Source organism: Trichomycterus rosablanca, chromosome 11 (assembly GCF_030014385.1).
Source record: "Trichomycterus rosablanca isolate fTriRos1 chromosome 11, fTriRos1.hap1, whole genome shotgun sequence".
Lineage (NCBI taxonomy): Eukaryota > Metazoa > Chordata > Actinopteri > Siluriformes > Trichomycteridae > Trichomycterus > Trichomycterus rosablanca.
The window spans coordinates 15,143,019-15,165,836 of NC_085998.1; the positions used below are offsets into that span (position 1 = coordinate 15,143,019).

The 22,818-nt window shown below is 39.7% G+C and overlaps 1 protein-coding gene across 1 annotated transcript; it reads left to right on the forward strand.

The window, feature by feature from the left end:
- The first annotated feature begins 415 nt into the window (after window positions 1-415).
- Window positions 416-20,615, forward strand: LOC134323519 (spondin-1-like). Its single transcript, XM_063005054.1, has 9 exons — window positions 416-560; window positions 2,233-2,373; window positions 5,035-5,110; window positions 5,742-5,924; window positions 10,383-10,553; window positions 11,222-11,389; window positions 11,777-11,941; window positions 13,150-13,416; window positions 20,382-20,615. Exons 1-9 carry the CDS (start codon window positions 423-425, stop codon window positions 20,543-20,545), a joined length of 1,473 nt encoding a protein of 490 aa, XP_062861124.1. The 5' UTR covers window positions 416-422; the 3' UTR covers window positions 20,546-20,615.
- Window positions 20,616-22,818: the final 2,203 nt, after the last annotated feature.

A 22,818-nucleotide genomic window follows, 5' to 3' on the forward strand; every position in this document is an offset into this window, starting at 1 on the left:
GTGGGATTTAACGAAAAGCAGTCGCAGCTCAAAAGCCATTAAACCTCAATAAGCTGAAAGCTTTTGCCAAGAGCAATGAGCAAAGATTCCTTGAGATGGGTGTCAGAGGCCTGTTAGCAGTTAGCCTAACTGCCTATTAGAGGTTATTATTGCAAAAGGATGTTTCATCAAGTACGGGGGCTGAATGTTAAACAACAGTGCACATGAACATTTGTCAAGAGAACGAGATGATTTTGAATATTTTCAGTTGCAACTGTATATTTATTTGGACTTTTTACATTTCTATTACTAAAATATCTACTTTATTTACTTGCTTAATAAATCAATCTGCTTTCTGTTTTTAATTTAATTTTGGCAGACGGGCCGCCCCTTCGGCAGAATTCTCAGTGGACCGATCCCGTCACCTCATGTCCTTTCTGACCATGCTAGGGCCAAGTCCTGACTGGAATGTTGGTCTCTCAGCTGAGGAGCTCTGCACAAAGGAGTGTGGCTGGGTGCAGAAACTCGTTCAAGACATGATCCCGTGGGATGCTGGCACCGACAGTGGGGTCACCTACGAGGTCAGTACCCATGTGCATGACGTCCTTCTTAACCATCTGATTGACATTGGTTATGCATTTCATGCTGGGAAAAGTCCTCTGTAAAGCTGCAACTGACTGCAGTAGGGATTTTTTTATTTATATTTTTCTTTATGCATTTTCTCCCTTTTTTCTCCCTTTTAGTGTGTCCAATTGCCCGATTGCATCACGCTTCCTCTCCAGCAATGCCGATCCCTGCTCTGATTGAGGAGAACAAAGCAAACCCACGCCCCCTTCGACACGTGGGCAGCATGCCATATGCATTTTATCACCTGCACTTTGACGAGTGCAGTGCAGCTCGGCGTTGTGTATGGAGAGACACACCCTGAGAGCACTCTTTTCTCATCTCTGTGCAGGCACCATCAATCAGCCAGCAGAGGTCGTAATTGCACCAGTCATGGAAGAGAGACCCCATTCGGCTTAATCCCGCCCATATCTGAACAACAGGCCAATCGTTGTTCATGTGGCTGCTCAGCCTTAGCTGGTAGGCAGAGCCGAGATTCGATACGATGTATTCGAGATCCCAACTCTGGTTCCAGCGTGTGTTTTTACTGCTGCGCCACCTGAGCGGCACACACTGCAGTAAGGATTTGACATGAAGCTGCTTATAAATGATGTTTTTTTAATAAATGCTCAACTCATTACTTTTGAAATACATCTGTGAACAGATCTGCTATAGACTTAGACTATGTATAATTTTGCAAATAAACAGCAACTTAACTTTAACTTTCATAAAAAAAAATAATAATAATTATAGGCGTCCAGGTGGCAGAGCGGGATATTCCGCTAGCACATCAGAGCCGAGATTCATCTGGCAGGCATAATTGGCAGTATTTATCTTACTTACACTTGTGAACAGAGTTGAAGAGAGACAAATTGACCGCTAAAATTGGGAGGTAAAATGGGGAGAAAATGCATTAAAAAAAAAAAAGTTTGAGAAGGGGTTTTTAAACTTTGGCTTAATGTATGTTTGCTGTTTTTCTGTTTGCTTGTTTGGGTTCTTTTGTTTCTTCATTTTTTTAATTACTGAATGTTGTTTTGATGAAGATTAAATGGCTTTTGCTTATTATGCGACAAACTCCAACTTTTCTTGGAAAACCCCTTAAAGGTGGAGACACTCACAGCTTCATTTTGCCATCTACTGGAGGATGAAGAAATTGTTCATTTGTGATTCTTTTGATTCTTTCTCGATATAAAAAGGCTTAATCTATTGAGACATCCTTAGTTTGAGCCACCAAATATTAAATAGTTGCAGATTGTAGCTTATTAGTTTGGGATCGTTATGTTTTGTCCTTTGCACAATGTATTGAAGTTGATTGGACAACATATTAGGCAGGTGTTTCGAATGCTTTGCATCATTGTAGGTAAAATCAATCTTATTGAATGAGCTATAGAAGGTTTATTAAAAATGGGTCAAGTTTAGTTAGGTTGCAACAAACATAGAAAAGTGGCAAGTCCTTTAATAAAAAAAAAAAGTATAGCATAGTCAGCGCTTTACTTCAGGTACTTAAAAGCAGTCTCATACTGACTATTCTACAGGGGAATAGATCTATGTGTCATTTCTGTGGTGCAGCAGCATTAGCATGAAATGTCATTTGGTTACAAAATTATAGTATGTTGTACATTCCATTAATTGTGTCTTTGTTTTATACAGTCTCCCAACAAACCCACACTTCCTCAAGAAAAGATTCGACCCCTCACCAGTTTGGATCATCCCCAGAGCCCATTTTATGACCCAGAGGGTGGCGCTATAACCCCAGTGGCAAGAGTGGTTGTGGAGAGAATTGCCCGCAAGGTCTGGTCAAGTATTGCCTCTAAAATATCTATTTAACACACATGGCCTAAAAGAATTCCAACACCTAAAAACAGTTTCAGTAGTCTTCTATTATATTTATATGGCAGTGGTAGCTCAGTGGTTAAGATACTGGAATAGTAATAGGAAGGTTGCCAGTTAAAGCCCCATCCCAATCAAGTTGCCACTGTTGGGTTCCTGAGCAAGGCACTTAATGCTCAATTATTCAAATTTTGTTCAGTCATAATTGTAAATTGCTTTGGATAAAAAGTGTCTGCTAAATGCCACAAATAAAAGCATGAAGGTTGGACAACGCTAGGCGATGAGATCTGCCTTTTTTAATTGAACATTGATTAAACGGTTAAATAGTTTAAATTTTCTTTTATAAAACGGATAGTTCCGGTCCTAAAATCTGATTGGCTGAGCCGCGTTCGAAGCCGTTGTAAAATCCCCGACAAACGCACACCTAGGACCACCTCACATCATTCCATATTAATACGCCACTGAATAGAGAAAGTTAATGTTATTTTCGCCCTCACGTTGCCTAGCAACACTGTTAATCGGATTACCTTGCGTCGCGGAAGAATGCTTTATTGTAAGTTTATACACAATAAATACATTTATGATTAAACATTGTTGTATTTATTATATTTTATGTTGACCGCCGTTTTATAAAAGCAATAAGCCACTCGAGACCGTACGTTACTGTTCCGATTTTAGCACGGGGAAAGAAGTTTTAGGCACTCCGCTTCGCGTCGTGCCAAAAACGTCATCCCCGTGCTAAAATCACAGTAACGTACGGTCTCTCGTGGCTTATTGCTTTACTAAGGTCACATTATGTGCCATTAGCCAAATAGTGTTTCTAAAGCATAGAGCCATGGTCATGAGGCATTTCACTGTCGCCTCACAGTAAGAAGGGTCCTGGGTTCGATCCCCAGGTGGGGCGGTCTGGGTCCTTTCTGTGTGGAGTTTGTATGTTCTCTCCGTGTCTGCATGGGTTTACTCCGGGAGCTCCGGTTTCCTCCCACAGTCCAAAAACATGCAAGTGAGGTAAATTGGAGATACTAAATTGTCCATGACTGTGTTCGATATAACCGATGAACCTCGTGTGAAGATAAACTTCCGTTTCCTGTCATGAATGTAACCAAAAGTGTAAAACATGACGTTAAAATCCTAATAAACAAACAAACAAAATGAGGCATTCTCAATTCTTATCGCTTAACTGTACAAGTAAACAAACACTACTGAATGGAATACATGCTAAACATTCACTTAAGTTTCGAAAATAGCACCATACTGTGCCCTACATCTTAGTTGCTTGTAGACATCATTGTCTCTGAATAGTCCACTACTATACTAGTAGTGTCCACTTGATATTATTAAACTGTTGTTTTAAGTCCACTCATTAAAAATAGGTTTCTACATACTTTCTGCCATTAAAAAAAAATTATTTTCTTGTTAAGTGATAATGTTACACTTTGAACAAGTTGGAGTGATTAAGTTGACAGCAACTGTTGCTGTGACCTGTATTGTGAGGGATCAGAGATTTGCTATTTGAAATGTCAGTGTTTTATTTGCAGGCAGACAGAACACCCTAACCTCTGTAATAATTTGGTATTGCAGACATAACTATATTTAATACCTCACTGTAAGGCTATGTGAATCAATAGACTGCCGAAAACACAGCATTACAACTCTAGCTAATTAAGTCTGAGACCCAGTGGACATATTTGACTAGATGTCCCATTATGTTCTTATATTTAGCTGTATTGTTGATTAATTTATTATAGTGTGTGTATGTATATACACCAATCAACCATAACATTAAACCCACCTGCTTGTTACTACACTCACTGTCCATTTCATCAGTTTAGAATTGTAGTTCTACAATTAGACTGTAGTACATCTGTTTCTCTGCATGCTTTGTTAGTCCCCTTTCATGCTGTTCTTCAATGGTCAGGACTCTTCCAGGACCACTACAGAGTAGGTATTATTTGGGTGGTGGGTGCAGTCTCCGCACTGCAGTGACACTGACATGGTGGTGGTGTGTTAGTGTGGGTTGTGCTGGAATGAGTGGACCACAGCAATGCTGATGGAGTTTTTAAATACCTCGCCATCACTGCTGGACTAAGAATAGTCCACCAACCAAAAACATCCAGCCTGTGACCACTGATGAAGGTCTAGAAAATGAACAACTCAAACAGCAGCAATAGATGAGCGATCATCTCTGACTTTACATTTACAAGGTGGACCAACTAGGTAGGAGTGTCTAATAGAGTGGACAGTGAGTGGACACAATATTTAAAAACTTCAGCGATGCTGTGTCTGATCCACTCAGACCAGCACAACACGCACTAACACACCACCACGTCAGTGTCACTGCAGTGCTGAGAATGATCCACCACCTAAATAATACCTGCACTGTGGGGGTCCTGACCATTGAAGAACAGGGTGAAAGCAGGCTAAAAAAAAAAAAAAAGTATGTAGAGAAATAGATGGACTACAGTCAGTAATTGTAGAACTACAAAGTGCTTCTATATGGTAAGTGGAGCTGATAAAATGGACTGTGAGTGTAGAAACAAAGAAGTATGTTTAATGTTATGGCTGATCGGTGTATATAGAAATAGTACAAATTGTTTTTCTTCATTTGTCTACTATATTTAGGGTGAGCAGTGCAACGTTGTACCTGATAACGTGGACGACATTGTGGCAGACATTGCACAGGAGGATAAAGAAGAAGGTCTGCCTCTTATTAGTAATTTATTCACTTGATAAGCACACTTTCCATAGTTTTTTGTTAATAGTGATGTTAAATTACATATCATATTGTAATAGTAAATTAGCTTTAATATATTTATTAAGCCACAAATCATTAGTATTATATCGGTGAGCTCAAAATTAGTTATTTCACATCCCCAACAAATTAATAATTTAGAGTGAAATATTCAGGTAGAATATCCAAAACTCATCAAAACTGCACATGGAGCAAAGACAAAATGCTTTTACAAATGGCAAGATGGAGTGAGGTATCTCAACCCACTTTACCAAACAGTGGGCTTAAAATGCGGTAGTAGCCCTATTGGGCACTATTTTACAAAATACTTTGGTAGCTTTTCTCTGTTTTATGCTGAAGAAAAAAATAAATAAAATACATGCAGTGTGTGATACACAAAGTTCTTTTTTATAAACCCCTTCTGAGTTTTCTTGCTCCCTGTTAAGCTTATTCTACTCACTGAGCTTGTCATAGGCCACTGGCTGGTGCACAATAATTGACTGATTTATAATAATTGTGCTTAATGAAGCACATCCTGTCACTGCTAAACAATCTCATTGTTATACCCCATACAATTTTGTCCTTTTTTTTGTCTTAGATGACACTCCAGAGACATGTATTTACTCCAACTGGTCTCCGTGGTCAGCATGTAGTTCCTCCACCTGTGAGAAAGGAAAGCGAATGAGGCAGAGGATGCTGAAGGCTCAGCTGGACCTGAGTGTACCCTGTCCACACACGCAGGACTTTGAGCCATGTATGGGGCCTGGCTGCAGCGATGAAGGTAATACTTACTCATTCAAAGTTTTAGGTGCGTCTCAAAACCTAGTGAGCTGTCTTGCCTCCCCACTGCCCACCTAGGCAGCTGCCTAATTAGAGAGGATTCAACTGACATCTAACTTTGGAAGGCAGATTTTTAAGACAAGCTGTCCCCGCCCACAGACAGCAGGTGACCCAACCCACTAGCATTTCCCTCCATGTACCGAAAACTGTTAGTTATTAACAAACCCAAAACTGCAAATTAATCACACAAGTAATTCTCATCCATTTTTATAGATGTGTACATTTGAAAATAACTCCATATTATACATTATTTGTAAGAAAAAAGGTAGCTCAGTGGTTAAGGTACTCAGTGGTTAAGGTACAGGACTAGTGAGCAGAAGGTTGCCGGTTCAAGCCCCAAAATCACCAAGTTGCCACCGTTGGGCCCCTGAGCAAGGCCCTTAATCCTCAATTGCTTGAATTGTATTCAGTGATTAGTGTAAGCTTTGGATAAACACGTCTGCTAAATGCCACAAATGTAAATGAATGCTGTAACTGCCTTTATGCTCAAGAGAGCACCTCGTCATTCAGTCAGAATATCTGTCAGAATAAGGCATCTCAGTAGGCAGCATTTTGAGGCATCTACGAACTGAGACGGGCTTCCTCTCAGAAGCGCGTGTAGGATGACAAAATGCTGTCTATGTAGAGAGCTCACCAAGATAAGACAGACCCACCGTTTGCTGCTTTTATATATTACAATTCAAAATACCTTTGTTATTGTTATAGTAAGCTATAAAAATATAAACTTGTCAGCCAATTAAAAACACCATATTGTAAGCCAGTGGCAGAGCTGGTCCCCTGGTGCCTTACACCAAAATAAATACTGAGGTCCTGGGTTTAAGCTTTCGATCACACTCTGTATGTAGTTACATAAGTAGTTTTTTTATGGGTATTCCAGTTCTCATAAAAACAGATGAATTGGCTGCACTATAATGATAATTAAATGAATAAATGTAAACAATTCACGAATAAATAAATAAAATCTGTCCAACAATTCCACTGTGATTTGTTGACAGTTACTGGAGGCAAGACTTTTCACAGCTACAACCTTCCGTAAATACTAATGAAATCGATTTTATTTATACTACCCAATCAGGCCGCAGTCATGTGGCCGCAAAACAGATCATATAATTACGCAGGCAGAAATAGATATAGTAGGCAGACTCACCTTAACTGGTCTGATAAATTCTGATCCTACCTTTTGCATGTCACAGCATCATTCAAGATTTTTCAGAAACAGCATGGATCCATGGATTCACACTTCACAGTATTAACAGTTCATGCTTTAATAACGGTGTGGTACATTTTCTTGGCTCTTTACTTTAAAAGCAGTCTACAGATTTTGGAGTAAAAAACAGTACATGCTCATTATGGGTGACAAAATGACATTTTAAAAATGGTCTGAAATGATAAGAGCATTTCAAAGCATGTTGAAAGATGTACATCAGGTCAACGCTGGCATTTATTGGTAGCAGAATTTAATTCTGCTGTAAGCCTTTAAAAAAGGTCAAAATTATTTTTTGTGCAAGTTTTATTTGAAGAGAGGGATCGATGAAAATGCTGGCTCATTTGTACACTGGGTAATAAAATAGTGAAGAACAGGCTGTATAGGGTGTTTATAAGGCTTTAGATCATCCAGAGTAATTTTATGTCTCAAACATTTTCACAGTAAAAATAAATTCTAGACTTGCACCCCAGGTAGTTATATTTCCTGTTTTTATAACACAAGTGTAATATTAGCACATTATGTTCTGCATCTTGCAATTTGTTTTGAGCTAGATGTACATGTTAAAGGTGCAATGCCTTTTGGCATTAGTATTTTTTAAAATTATAAGTCACACAAATTGAACTTTGTACAGCCTACTAATTAAACTCTGCATGAGAAACAGGATTTTTCTTGCACCTTTATTGAACTGACCTAGTACAAAAAGAGTTTTCCAATGTATATCCAATTTTCCCATTTATAAATATTACATACATACAGTGTATCACAAAAGTGAGTACACCCCTCACATTTCTGCAAATATTTCATTATATCTTTTCATGGGACAACACTATAGACATGAAACTTGGATATAACTTAGAGTAGTCAGTGTACAGCTTGTATAGCAGTGTAGATTTACTGTCTTCTGAAAATAACTCAACACACAGCCATTAATGTCTAAATAGCTGGCAACATAAGTGAGTACACCCCACAGTGAACATGTCCAAATTGTGCCCAAAGTGTCAATATTTTGTGTGACCACCATTATTATCCAGCACTGCCTTAACCCTCCTGGGCATTGAATTCACCAGAGCTGCACAGGTTGCTACTGGAATCCTCTTCCACTCCTCCATGATGACATCACAGAGCTGGTGGATGTTAGACACCTTGAACTCCTCCACCTTCCACTTGAGGATGCGCCACAGGTGCTCAATTGGGTTTAGTCCATGACCTTTACCTTCAGCTTCCTCAGCAAGGCAGTTGTCATCTTGGAGGTTGTGTTTGGGGTCGTTATCCTGTTGGAAAACTGCCATGAGGCCCAGTTTTCGAAGGGAGGGGATCATGCTCTGTTTCAGAATGTCACAGTACATGTTGGAATTCATGTTTCCCTCAATGAACTGCAGCTCCCCAGTGCCAGCAACACTCATGCAGCCCAAGACCATGATGCTACCACCACCATGCTTGACTGTAGGCAAGATACAGTTGTCTTGGTACTTCTCACCAGGGCGCCGCCACACATGCTGGACACCATCTGAGCCAAACAAGTTTATCTTGGTCTCGTCAGACCACAGGGCATTCCAGTAATCCATGTTCTTGGACTGCTTGTCTTCAGCAAACTGTTTGCGGGCTTTCTTGTGCGTCAGCTTCCTTCTGGGATGACGACCATGCAGACCGAGTTGATGCAGTGTGCGGCGTATGGTCTGAGCACTGACAGGCCGACCTCCCACGTCTTCAACCTCTGCAGCAATGCTGGCAGCACTCATGTGTCTATTTTTTAAAATCAACCTCTGGATATGACGCCGAACACGTGGACTCGACTTCTTTGGTCGACCCTGGGGAAGCCTGTTCCGAGTGGAACCTGTCCTGGAAAACCGCTGTATGACCTTGGCCACCATGCTGTAGCTCAGTTTCAGGGTGTTAGCAATCTTCTTATAGCCCAGGCCATCTTTGTGGAGAGCAACAATTCTATTTCTCACATCCTCAGAGAGTTCTTTGCCATGAGGTGCCATGTTGAATATCCAGTGGCCAGTATGAGAGAATTGTACCCAAAACACCAAATTTAACAGCCCTGCTCCCCATTTACACCTGGGACCTCGACACATGACACCAGGGAGGGACAACGACACATTTGGGCACAATTTGGACATGTTCACTGTGGGGTGTACTCACTTATGTTGCCAGCTATTTAGACATTAATGGCTGTGTGTTGAGTTATTTTCAGAAGACAGTAAATCTACACTGCTATACAAGCTGTACACTGACTACTCTAAGTTATATCCAAGTTTCATGTCTATAGTGTTGTCCCATGAAAAGATATAATGAAATATTTGCAGAAATGTGAGGGGTGTACTCACTTTTGTGATACACTGTACATATAATATAGAATTTGATGCCTGCAACACACCTAAAGAAAGTTGGGACAAAAACACGTTTACCACTGTGTTACATTCCCTTTCCTATTAGTTACACTTTTAAACTGTTTGGGAAATTCTGTGGTCAATGTCTGATTTTCCTCATCAAGATGCGCCATATATTTTAAATAGGAGACCAAACTGGACTGCAAGCAGGTCAGTCAAGCATGCAAACTGTCTATGAAGCCACAATGTTGTAGCGCATGCAAAATAAGGCCTGGCATTGTATAACTATAACCATGAACTTCCTGTGAAAAGACATCACCTTAATGGAAATATACACTGTGTGCTGATACACCCCCATACAATGACAATGTCTACTTATCAATGATAAGTCTGGATGATCCTTTTCGTCTTTGGCATGAAGAACTCGACAAGCTGAAATGTGAACTCATCTGACCACAGCACACATTTCTACACATTTCTTTTAGACCATCTTTAGACAAGCTTGGACAGAGTTCTCAGTGGGGTATCTGACAAGAATTGGTAAGACTTTTTTTCTTTGGCAAATAGTCTCAGGTTGCATTTCTTGATGCAGCAGCAGACAATGGTTGGTCCAAACTACTCCTGAGCTCTTTTCATTCATTACAGTAGCCTGAGTAGTCCCTAATATTCAACATTAAATTTCCAGCCCTGTCCTACACAAACTTAGATTATCAAAATTAGTCCTGTACCAGCACCTCAAACCTAGTTTTGTCAAGGCACCCTATTTATTAAATCCACTTTCTAAATTACCTTTTTACAACTGCCCTGCTTCAAATTTGGAGAAGTTTACACAACAATTACCATTTTCTCTTTGGCCCAGATGCTTCAACCTGTATGATGTCAGAATGGATCACCTGGTCTCCATGCAGTGTGTCATGTGGAGCTGGTGTTCGCTCTAGAGAACGCTACGTTAAGCAATTTCCGGATGATGGCTTCGCTTGCACCCTTCCCACCGAAGAGACTGAGCCATGTACGGTCAATGAGGACTGCTGTAAGTACACATGTCCTTTCAGATGTCTGTAACCACAGATCAGGTCAGGTCCATGACTTTACAACAGGAAACTAAGCAAAAATTTAGAAGTGTGTTGCAAGAGGGAAACCGATGTTTACCAAGGGAATAGTAAGTGCTTATCTGCGGATAACGCTAACCACAGAGCCGTTCTGATCTGGTTCTGTTCCAGTTTTTAACGTCCTTTTCTCTCTCACTTCCTCTAACTAAACGTAAAAACGACTGTAAAGATCTGTGTCTATAAAAGCTCTCGAAGCACTTAAAACTCTGACCTTGTCTCCTGTCTTCACAAAGTTTTTCCTTTCCTGATCTATATCTATAGAAGGGACATCTGTGTGTGACTTTGGGCTGCATCTAACAAAAATGAAATTAAGGAAATTAAGTTGTACATGGGATATTTATAAAAATATTACTACCTTATAATGTATATGTTATTATATTTTTATACTGTATATACAGACTAACTACATTTCACGAGTCACAAGTTTCATATACATAGAACACTAAATTACTTCACCTTGGTTTCCGTTGCTTAAAAAAAATTCACGTTTTTGGTAAATGTATTTCCTGAATCATTTAGGCACAATTTGGCAGTACTGAATAATAATAATAATAAATCATGATTCTGTTCTTGTATGTGATTGTTTAAGCTCCAAGTAGTTGCCTTGTTACTGAATGGGGAGAATGGGATGCCTGCAGTGCCACCTGTGGGTTAGGAATGAAACGTCGGGAGCGTATGGTGAAAATGCCTCCATCTGATGGCTCCATCTGTGGGGCAGAGGTGGTTGAAGTAGAAAAGTGCATGATGCCCGAGTGCCGTAAGTTGAAATTACACACACACATTATTTTTGTACCCCAAATTGTCCCAAAATAGTATGTTTTTAAACAAACTTAATTAAACCCTTTACTATAAACACACTACTTACATATGAAGGTGTAAGTGTGGACTCAGCATTATGACTTTATTCATTGATTTGTTTATTGATGTTTTAATAAAACTGAGTAATTCAGAATTTGGAGACATATCATGCAAAAATAGGGTGGTACAATCCCACAACACCCCTGATTAGGATGCCACGATTAATGAAAATAAATATATTTTTGGTTTTAAATAATACTGATAAAGTTCATTAGAAAATGAACCTTAAAAGTGTGGGGAGAGAGATGAACCTTGTTAAGTGTTAAAATAGATGTTATTTTGACAGATACCATCCCATGTTTGCTGTCTTTATGGTCTGATTGGAGTGACTGCAGTGTAACATGTGGCAAAGGAACCCGCACACGCCAGCGCAATCTAAAATCCCCAGTGGAGCTGGGAGAATGCAGTGAAGAACTAGAACAAGTAGAGAAATGCATGCTGCCAGAGTGTCGTAAGTAATGCAACACATACAGATACTAGAAACTCCACAGCATTATTTATAGTACCTTGTAAAAAGTACTAAGCTCCCCAGACTTCTCAGACTTTACACATAGCAAAAGGAAAAATTGCAACTGAAGTATAAAACAATGGGCATTTTGGCAATTAAAAAAGTAATAGATGAGATTTTATTAAGTGACAAAAAAATGGAAAACAGGGAAAAAAACAAGTAATTATATTCCTTGGAACTGTGTAAATGTACCACGAGAAATTAAAAGACACGCATATTTAAATTCATGAAGTGCTCCAGCTGTAAAACATCTGCAATACTACAGCAGCACATTGTGAGCACCAAGCCCACAAAACTTTGTTTCAGATTGCACATCTGTATTAATAGTTGGATGTGTCATGGATAAAAAGTACACCTTTGAAGTCTAGCAGTATGGTAAAGACTATCCACAGAACAAACAATAGTCAGAAGGTCAAGGGAGCAGCCAAAGCAAGTCAAGGATCTAATTATAACATATTTGTTTGAAGAATGAAAACATCCATCTTAAAGGTAACAGTATAGAAAGTATAAAACTACGAGCCAGATCACTTTGGATAAGCTGCCGCTCCACACTTGGTCAAGCAACTAAATGAGTATTTTTACTTAGCATGACAAAGTTACAGTAACCAGTCTATGTTGCTCCATAGACATATTTAGTCACAGCCAGTGATTTCTGCATTTTCTAGTGTTACATTAAAGTTCTACTGGAAAAAGCAGTAAGGAAGTAAAGTTTAGTTAGCTGTTGGTGCTTGCATCATGTTATGAGGATTTCTAGCATCAAGGACTAGCAATCTGTTTAGGGTTTATATAAAAAAATAAAAATAAAAATAAAAAAAATAAAATACAAACAGCATACAATACAGAAATGTTGGTTTAAAAATCTGCTCCATCTGCCAAGCCACCAGAATGGAGTTGTTTAAAATAGACACAACATTGATGTCAAGTAGTTTAAAAATAAATTTGAAAAAACCCTAAAACTGAGTGAACCATGAATTCTTTAAATGGGTTAAAATATCATATGCATATAAAGCAATTCTGCAAAAAGATGGCCTAACTATGTTTAGGAAGGCATATACGATAATACATGTATAACGATATAATCATTTTGCTGAGAATCACTTTGCTTTACATTCTGCAGACTATTAATGTTTTGTTTTTTTTGCTCTCTATAGCTTCAGACTGTTTGGTGTCCGAGTGGTCAGAGTGGTCTGAATGTAATAAGTCATGCGGGAAGGGTCATATGATCCGGACACGGATAATAAAGACAGAGCCTATGTTTGGAGGTGTAGCCTGTCCTGAGACTGTACAGAGGAGAAAGTGCAAGATCAGAAAGTGTAATCAGGGCGGTGCCAACAGTGAAGAAAAAAAACGACGCAAAGAAGCACGAAGGAAGAGAAAGAACAGCCAGGGCCAAGAGGAGGGCACTGATGAGCTTGCAGGTAAATGTCATGAATCTTATGAGTCTCCCCCCTGTGTACTACCATCAGCCCTGCTTCAAACACTACTACCACTCTATAACAATAAATGTAATATTCTATTTGTAGTGTTTAAAGGTAAACAGTTAAAATACAATTTAGACACATTTCAGATAAGTTGTTATATTAATTATTAAAAAGTTATCTTAAATTGTTTAAGCTGTTACTATTATTATGAGAGAGAGAGAGAGAGAGAGAGAGAGAGAGAGAGAGAGAGAGAGAGAGAGAGAGAGATTTTTTTATTTTAAAAAAACAACTTTATTCAATTATTGCACAAAAAAGCACAATTTAAACACACAATACAATAACTTAAGACACTTAAGACAAAGACAGTAAAAAAGCCCTTTACACACTCAATTCCAGGGGCTGGCCAAGGCTAGCTTTCCTTCCTCCACACTACACAAAATATCCTTGTAACACCATTCTATTTCAAAAATCTCAATGGTATTCATGAGCTTATGAAAGCCAAACTCAAAACGGATCCTGGACTCTACAAGAGCTAGAAACAATGGCAACACCTCTTGGCCTGATCTATCCTCCATTTTGTTTTTCCTAGAGTTATATACAGCCAGTTTTGCCTGGCCGGATAAAAAATTAAGCAACTGCCACTTAACTCTCTCTTTTTGACTATATCCAGCCCCAAATATAAAAACAATAGGGTTAAAATCAACCCCAGCCCTCTGATAGATCAAACCAAGTGTGTCAAAAAGGGGTTTTAGCCTCCGACATTCTAAAAAACAATGAAAAACTGTCTCTCCGAGACCACAGAAAACACACAAAGCACTGACCTCTGGATTAATAACTGAAACAAAAGCGTTAACAGCTATAACACCATGCAGAATTCTCCACTGCAGATCGCCCGATCTCTTTGTGAGAGGGGGCTTGTACAGTACCCTCCACACTGGCTGTTTGTCCAAACCTACTCCAAGCTTGTCCCTCCACGCTGTGTCAGGCCTTCCATTGAGTACTGATTTATTAAAAACTTTCACACAACATTTGTATAAAACCTGGCCTGACACAGTAAGGAGGTCCAAGTCCTGGCAATCTGAAACAGACAATAAAGGACCCGACACACCTTCAAGGTTAGGTGTTATACCAGTCTTTGGAAAAGGGTCCTTTCTATCTGGTGTTAAGTTCCCTCTCCCATAATCCTGCAGGAGGGACTTATCCTCTAAAGACAGCCTGCCACTCAATAAGTCCAGGAAGATCTTGGCATGCCGTGAAGACCTCTGCCCTAACAGTGAGGCAACAGCATGATTATTACTGAGTTCCGGTCCTGCCACATCCACCAAGTTCTTAAGTTTAACTGTCTTTGAGGCACAGAGTCTGTATGAAAGACCAAGGGTCCCTTCAGCCGCCACATCTAACCGAGCTCCTTTGATCAGAGGCTCCTCCAGCAGCCAGTAGAGAGAGTTCTGTTCCAGTCGACAGTGTTTAAAAAGAGACCAAAACTTAAAAATTCCTCGATAAAAAAGAGATAATCCATTCAAGTGTAATAGTTTATAATCCATAAAAAACAATGCTGTATCCAGCCCCAGTCCATCAACAGTGTGTAGAATACTGTTAGCCACTTCCCTCCAAACTAGGTCCGTATTACCAGTCAGATATTTCTGCAGGAACTCCAGACGAAAAGTAGCCATTCTGCTGGAAAGGTGGATGAGTCCTTGCCCCCCCTCCTCCCTGGGCAGGAAAAGCACACTCTGTGGGACCCAGTGGAGACGGTCCCAAAAAAAATCCACCAGACATGTTTGCAAACGTGCTAATAATCCAATAGGAGGTTCTACACAAGACAGTCTGTGCCAAAGCATTGATGCAACTAAATTGTTGATTACGAGCACTCTTCCTCTAAAAGATAATTGTCCATGGATCCACTCCCATTTCTTCAGGCGTCCTGTCACTTTCTCCAATGTACCCTCCCAGTTTTTCTGCTGAAACAAGTCGTCTCCTAAAAATATACCCAAATATTTTAGCCCCCCTCTTTTCCAGACCATGTTGCTTGGTAGCTGCAGTAAGCCCCCAGGCCACTGCCCCACTGCTAAAGCTTCGCTCTTTTCCCAGTTTACTTTGGCTGCAGATAAACACCCAAAGTCCTGCACAATATCAACCAGTTTGTCAACATCTGATTGTTCACTTACAATTATTATAATGTCATCTGCATAAGCCGAAAGTTGAAGCCTAGATAGTCCACCCCGTCCCAAATCTAAGCCAACGATATTAGAGCGGAGCTTATTAAGCAGTGGCTCAATGGCCAAGGCTATATATAGCATCCCAGAGAGAGCACACCCCTGGCGTATGCCACGACAAGCTTTAAATGGTGCACTCAAGCCCCCATTAATCTTTAAAACACTTTCAACATCCTGGTACAACACTTTTAACATTTTAAGAAAATCAGGGCCAAAGCCCAGGACTTCTAATGTCTGCCACAAATACTGGTGTTCAACTCTATCAAAAGCTTTTTCTTGGTCTAGGGAAATAAGACTAAGGTCAAGCCCACGAATCCTGGAAATGTCCAAAACATCACGCACCAAGAAAATATTGTCCCTGATGGATCTACCAGGCACACAGTAGGTCTGTTCATAATGTATGACCTGCCCCATCACATTCTTTAACCTATTAGCCAGGCACTTTGAGAAAACCTTAAGATCAGTGCACAGGAGACTCACTGGTCTCCAGTTCTTGATCTCCTGTAAGTTGCCCTTTTTAGGTAACAAGGTGATAATTGCCCGTCTGCAGCTCAAAGGTAAGCAGCCCTCATCCAGGCTCTCATTAAGGACAGCTAACAGATCAGCACCAAGCTCAGTCCAGAAGACCTTGTAAAATTCTACAGGTATGCCATCTATGCCTGGGGTGGTTCCACCCTTCATGCCCTGTAGAGCTGCATAAAGCTCATGTTCCTCTAGTGGCCTTTCAAGAGCCACTCTAGAGTTTCTAGAGATCTTGGGCATTCCATCAAAGAAACCATTAGCCAGCTCTGCATCCGGCTTGTACTCACTTTTGTACAGTTCTGAATAGAACCACACAGCCCGTTTCCTGATTTCAACTGGCTCTGTTAGATCCTGTCCATCCTCCGAGCGCAGGGCATGAATAAAGCGGCTCTGTCCATTCTTTTTTTCAAGGCTGAAAAAGAACTGAGATGGAGCATCCATCTGTGTTAGATTTTGAAAATGCGATCGGACCAAAGCCCCCTGTGCCCTGACGCCCAACAGTTCCCTAAGGCCTGATGTCTTGGACTCCAGGACTGCAGCCCGACCCTGATCTCCAGTAAACTCCAGCTGTCGCTGTATTTCAATAATTTCAGCCTCAAGTAACTTTATTGACTGAGTGATGTACCTTGAGACGTTAAAAGTGTACTGCTGACAGAGCTGTCTTATGTTTACCTTCCCACAATCCCACCATTCACGTAAACTCTGAAAATACTGCTTTTGCATTTTAAAATTATCCCAATACGTCTCAAAGACTTTTCTAAAATTGGAGTCAGACAGCAAAGATACATTAAAGTGCCAGTAAGCACTCTTACATTTAATATTAGCAATAAAAACAGAACATAAAACCAAGCTATGATCTGAAAAGCCAACCGGTGTGATATCACAACTTTTAAAAACATTAAGGTGGTGTTTAAAACAATAAAACCGGTCCAATCTGGCTAGAGACACAGCCATCCCTCACCTTTGCCCAAGTATACTGCCTCAGAGTCTTATTCAAGACTCTCCACACATCAGACAAACTATATGCTTTCAGAGACTCTCTAAGAATTCGCTGTGATGCAGCATGAGGTTCAGTATGATTTCTATCTAAAACATCATCCTCAGTGCAATTGAAATCCCCCCCCCATAAACAAAAAATCTTCAGAACAAATATTATGCAAAGCATCATTAACAGTGTTCATAAAGAGAACCCTGTCAAGACCAAGAGTAGGAGCATACACATTGCACAAAACCAGTTTAAATTTATCAAATTTGGCAAGAACCATCAAGCACCTTCCTTGCACCACATGTTCTACTTCAAAAGACATCGGAAGAAATTTTTTTGCAAACAGAATAGCCACCCCCCCCCTGAAGTTGAAGTCAGATGGCTAAAAACAATCTCCCCATCCCATTCTTTCCTCCAGTCAACCTCATTGACAAGATCACTATGTGTTTCTTGAACAAATAAAATATCAATGCCCTTCTGCTTTGCTAATTCATATAGCATTGCTCTTTTCTGTATGTTGCGAGCCCCATTTAGGTTTAAAGACCCCACCTTTATTTTACTCATAAGAGATAATAAGAAAGGTAGCAGTATGAGCCACAACAAGGTGCGAAACAGAAAGAAGCTAGGTTGTCTCAAAACCATCAACATTGTTAAGCTCCAATTTCAGTTTAAGCAACAGTTTATTCAACCTATAAATCTCCTGCTTACTGAACCGTTCTTCACCTTTACTCTTCATCAATGGCCGAACTGACTGAATAAACAATTTGGGGTCAGGAAAATAATCCTCAATTATCACACCTTTTACATTCTTAGTTTTGTTAAGGAACGTTTTTATCTTTGCAAAGGTGTAAGCCTCACGTGAACCTGACTGACTTCCTAGCTCTGACATGTCACTGTCAGAGTCCTCTAAAGTACCTGAATCATTATCCAGTGTATCTCTGCGCTTTTCACCCCTGGAAAGTCCCTGTGCTCTCCCATCACTTCTCCCAGTTCTAGCCCGCTTCAGTTTCCTTTTTTCCGGCACCCTAAAGAGTGCTTCATCAGTTAAGGCATCAATCTCCATACCTTCTCCGTCCACTAACCCAGCATTACTAACCTTCTCCTCCTGACTAGCAGCAGCTACAGTTTCAGGAAGATTAGGTCTAGAACTCTCCTGACTAACTGTGTTAGATACTGCACCCCCCTCTTCAACCTGTACCTGACTATCAGAAGCACTAGTCCCCTCTGTGGCATTAGCCCCAGAATCTAACACAGCCTCTCCTGCACCACCAGGCTCAACCTCTCCACCAGGACCCCCAGCTGCATTAGGTTCAGGAACAGCCTCTACTCCTGCACCTGTATCAGCTGTGTGCCCTCCATCTCCAGGAGATGAAGATCCTGTGGCCCGTGACGTGCCCTCATCTGCCTCCAAAGGACAGGAGCGCCTTAAATGCCCCTCCTGCCCACACCCAAAACATTTCATGTGGTCAGTGGTAGCATAAATAACAGTCAAAACCATTGATTTTGAATTTAAAGTTCACGTTTAGGTCTTCTGTGCCGTTTTTCAAAACCATATAAACTTGTCGTCTATAACAGACAACATGACGTGCACGAGGACTTTTACCACCAAAATAAATCATTTTCACTGGTGACATGACTTGGCCAAAACGGGAAAGTTCTGCAATTAATACCTCATCAGTCATAAAGGGTGGGACATTGGACAAAGTGATCTTTTTAGCGGGGTAATCTAGGGGCATTACAGGCGTAAATGTTCCCTGAATCACAACACCAGTCGTAATTACCGTGTTAACTTTTTCAACACTGTCCAGAAAAATAACAACTCCTTTATTCATTCTGGCCGCAGCTAAAACACTGCTACACTCCACCACATCACCCACGGCCAAAACACAGTCCTCCACAGAGCACCTTATCTCAGGTGCGAGTTTAATCGCATGTTTTCGAGTGAGCTGCTCATACTTAGTTTTCCCCCCCCGCCGCCATGGCGACCGGCCAAGAAAACCGGCAACCGGCGGATATAAACAAAAAAACCTCCCGCTCCCCCCTAACTACAACTACACTCCTTCAATAACACTGACACTACTATATAAACCAGCAACCAAAAAAAAGCAGCGAAGAGAGCGAGAAAAGTTAGAAAGACTCACTCAAACAAACGCAGCAGCGACGCTCTCATACACACAGCCCTCCGCTCACACGAGAGAGAGAGAGAGAGAGAGAGAGAGAGAGAGAGAGAGAGAGAGAGAGAGAGAGAGAGAGAGAGAAAGAGCGAACATGTGTCCTGAGATTGACTAGTGACCTGTGTAGGGTGTTTCCTATTCAGTTAAACTAAAATGAATCAGATCCACAGCCACCCTGACCAGGATAAAGCACTGGTAAAACAGACAAAGAATAAATTAATGTTTATTAGGATTTTAATGTCATGTTTATTGTTTTTTTTCATGAAAGAACAGGTAGTTACAGGTTACACACGATTCATCAGTTCAAGTTCAATGTTCAACACTGTCATGGGCAATGTTGTATCTCCAATTAACTTGACTGTCTTTGGACTGTGGGAGGAAACCAGAGCTCCTGGAAGAAAACCCATTTTTGGATTTTGAATGTTTTCTGGGTTTTTTTTGTGATGCCATGTCATACTGACCACATTTTCTACCCGAATTTGGCCTAGAGACATTCTGTCTAATGCATTTTGTACTATGACAGTCTCTGCCCACTGCACAACCAGTGTTGGCCAAGCAGAACTGCGGTCCAGAGAAATGACCAATCACAAGTTCAATGTTCAACACTGTCATGGCCAATTTTGTATCTCTAACTTGACTTTGGACTGTGGGAGGAAACCAGAGCTCCTGGAGGAAACCCACACAGACACAGGGAGAACATGCAAACAATGCAGAAAGGACTTGGACCACTCTACCTGGAAATTTAACACTGTGTTGACAGTCCCACCCACCGAGCAACTGTGCCACCCATGAATAAATATATTATTATTAGTAGTAGTAGAAGTAGTAAATAACTTAATTAAAACAAAACAGTGCAGTTTCATACTTCCCTACCATTTCCCAATATCAGTGTTTAGTGCCAGAAATCATTATTAAGAGTCTGCCTAGTTATGTGAGCACACATGGAAATTAAACCACAGATGGTAATTTTAAAGACATTTTTAGAAAAATACAAATGTTTAATTACAAACAGCTTTTTTACACAGCTGTTTAACCATCTTTTATTTACTCATCCTCTTCCTCCAGGATGTAAAATGAAGCCCTGGTCTGCATGGACTGACTGTTCCAAGTTGTGTGGTGGAGGCATTCAGGAGAGGCTAATGACGGCCAAGAAGAGATTTAAACACACACAGCATTCTAGCTGCAGGGACAGAAAGGAGATCCGTGCCTGTAACGTCCACGCCTGCTAAAGCTGCAGGACATCAGGGGAAAGGACTCGATCTAAAAAGGGCACAGGAGTCAATCCCTAGCTCCAAGTAGTGAAATGCACTATGTTAATGGTTGGCACAACATAGGTGTTGGAAATTGTCACGTTTCTGTTGTGTGTTATTATGGTGGTTTTTCCACAAATAAAAGGACAGTGGATGGGTTTTAGAGACGTTGATGCTAAATTCAGTTTGTAAAATGTTTGTATCTAAAAGTTGCTTGTTCTTTTATGTTCCACTTTCCATTTAAAAAGTTTTAAGCTTTAGTACTTAATGATTAAAAGGTTTTAGGAATCATTTATTTTTTAAATGATCTATTATTAAAAAGTAAATCTCTAAAACTTTTAATAATGTTATGGACTGAACATAGTAAAATCCATTGCAATTGTGTATAGAGAAATGTTGTTCAGCTGGTAAAGTTTTTGTTCATATAGTTTTTCGCAAAGTGGCAAATTCCATCCTTGCTTGAAAACATGACTAACACATTTTTTGTTTTGTGGCTTTGCTTGTGTGTTGCATTTCTGTTTATTACTTTATCCATGAATATGTTTTATTCATTTCCAGTAGTCTTCTTGCTGTTATTTATATGTGCTTCATATCACTCATGCTAACCCTTAGTAGTGATGTAACGATACACTCTACCCACGAAGCGATGCCATTCACAATACTGGATTCACTATACAATTTTTTCCCGATTTTTTTAACTGAAATTGAAGACAAATGAAGAAAGTTTCCTTTTATTATTTCTCTTTAAAAAAATTAAATAAAATACTGTATTTGTGATTATCTTTTATTTATCTAAATAATGAATGCCGCTCTTATTTCCGAGGTCGATACACACTATGCGAAACAAGCCCAATTTGGCTGAAAACCCCCGAATCTGGCAACCAGGCGTATAGCACCAGTGACGTCAGCCAGGCGAGGTGTATAGGGTCAGTGCCCTCTGCTGTTTAAAGTGAATATCGATTCATTTTACATGTCAACTCGATCTGAATTGTGGAATTTTTGAATCGGTTATTAACTGTCTTGTGGTGCATCGTTACATCCCTAACCCTTAGTATTGTGAACGGCAGTCATGTACTGTTAAACCCCACTACTTGATGGCTGTTGCTTCAACATATTTTTACTTCACAATAACAGCAGTAATAAAGCAGAAATTGAACAACACTGCTTGTTGGAAATGTTACATCCAAAAACAATGTAAGGCTGAAAGTCACTGAGCTTTACAGTATGAACCACTATATAGCACATTTGTCTTTTTTACAACATATAAGCAAAGGGTGTGGGTAAAATACCCAATCCTATAGATAGTGGTGTCCACAACTTGACATTTATTACTTAAATGTTTGATGCCTAGAGAAGTAAAGTGTCATAAAACATTATTTGTTTATACAATTACACTCCACATACAACCTAAGAGACTTCTATGTCATGGTGATATTGAGATTTTATTTATTTATGCAACTGTTTCTTGTGGGTTAGGTTTTTTGGTTTGGTTTAGGGTTAGGTGGGCATCTTGAATTTTTAATTGAACGGTGTTTCATTGTCATTGAACATTATGAATGACTGTCATAACATGTCTTTTACAAGTGTGTGTAAACCTTTAATATAAACATTAGCTACAATAAGAAACTAATACAATTACGCTGCAATTCCATCTTTTAGCCACTAGGTGGACAAAGTTGACATTTTCGATGATGTCCTGGTCATTTGAGTGAAAACTAGCTAACATTAATGATTTCCAGTGATGAACATAAGCCAGTTAAGAATATAAATAAAGTGCTTTATTCTTTTTTGTGTATTCTTATTTAAACCAACTATTTTTTAAGCCTCAAAAAATCTTTTCAGTCAAATCACATCTACTGTGAGTTTCTAACCAGCTAAATGTGTAAAAAAAAAAAAAAAAGGACATGGTATTCCAAACAGTCTAGACGTAATTACAATTTAGCGGCCAGGCAAAATGCATAATCTTATCCTACTTTTAACATCTCCCGAAATAGCTGAAGTGTCACTAAATTACTATGTTTATTATTACTTATATTACTTAGAATAAATGTAATAATATGGGACCATTTTAAAATTAAAATAATGAGATGTTTAATTGAAAGTAAGATGTAACCTTCTGTAGTAGTTCTTCGTATGTTTCCATCATTTGCTCTTATTATTGAATTGACTGATTATGATCATGAAGTCCAAGACAGACTGTAGCAAAAAATAAAACAAAAGTACAGCATCAGTAACAATGTTTGGAATACCAT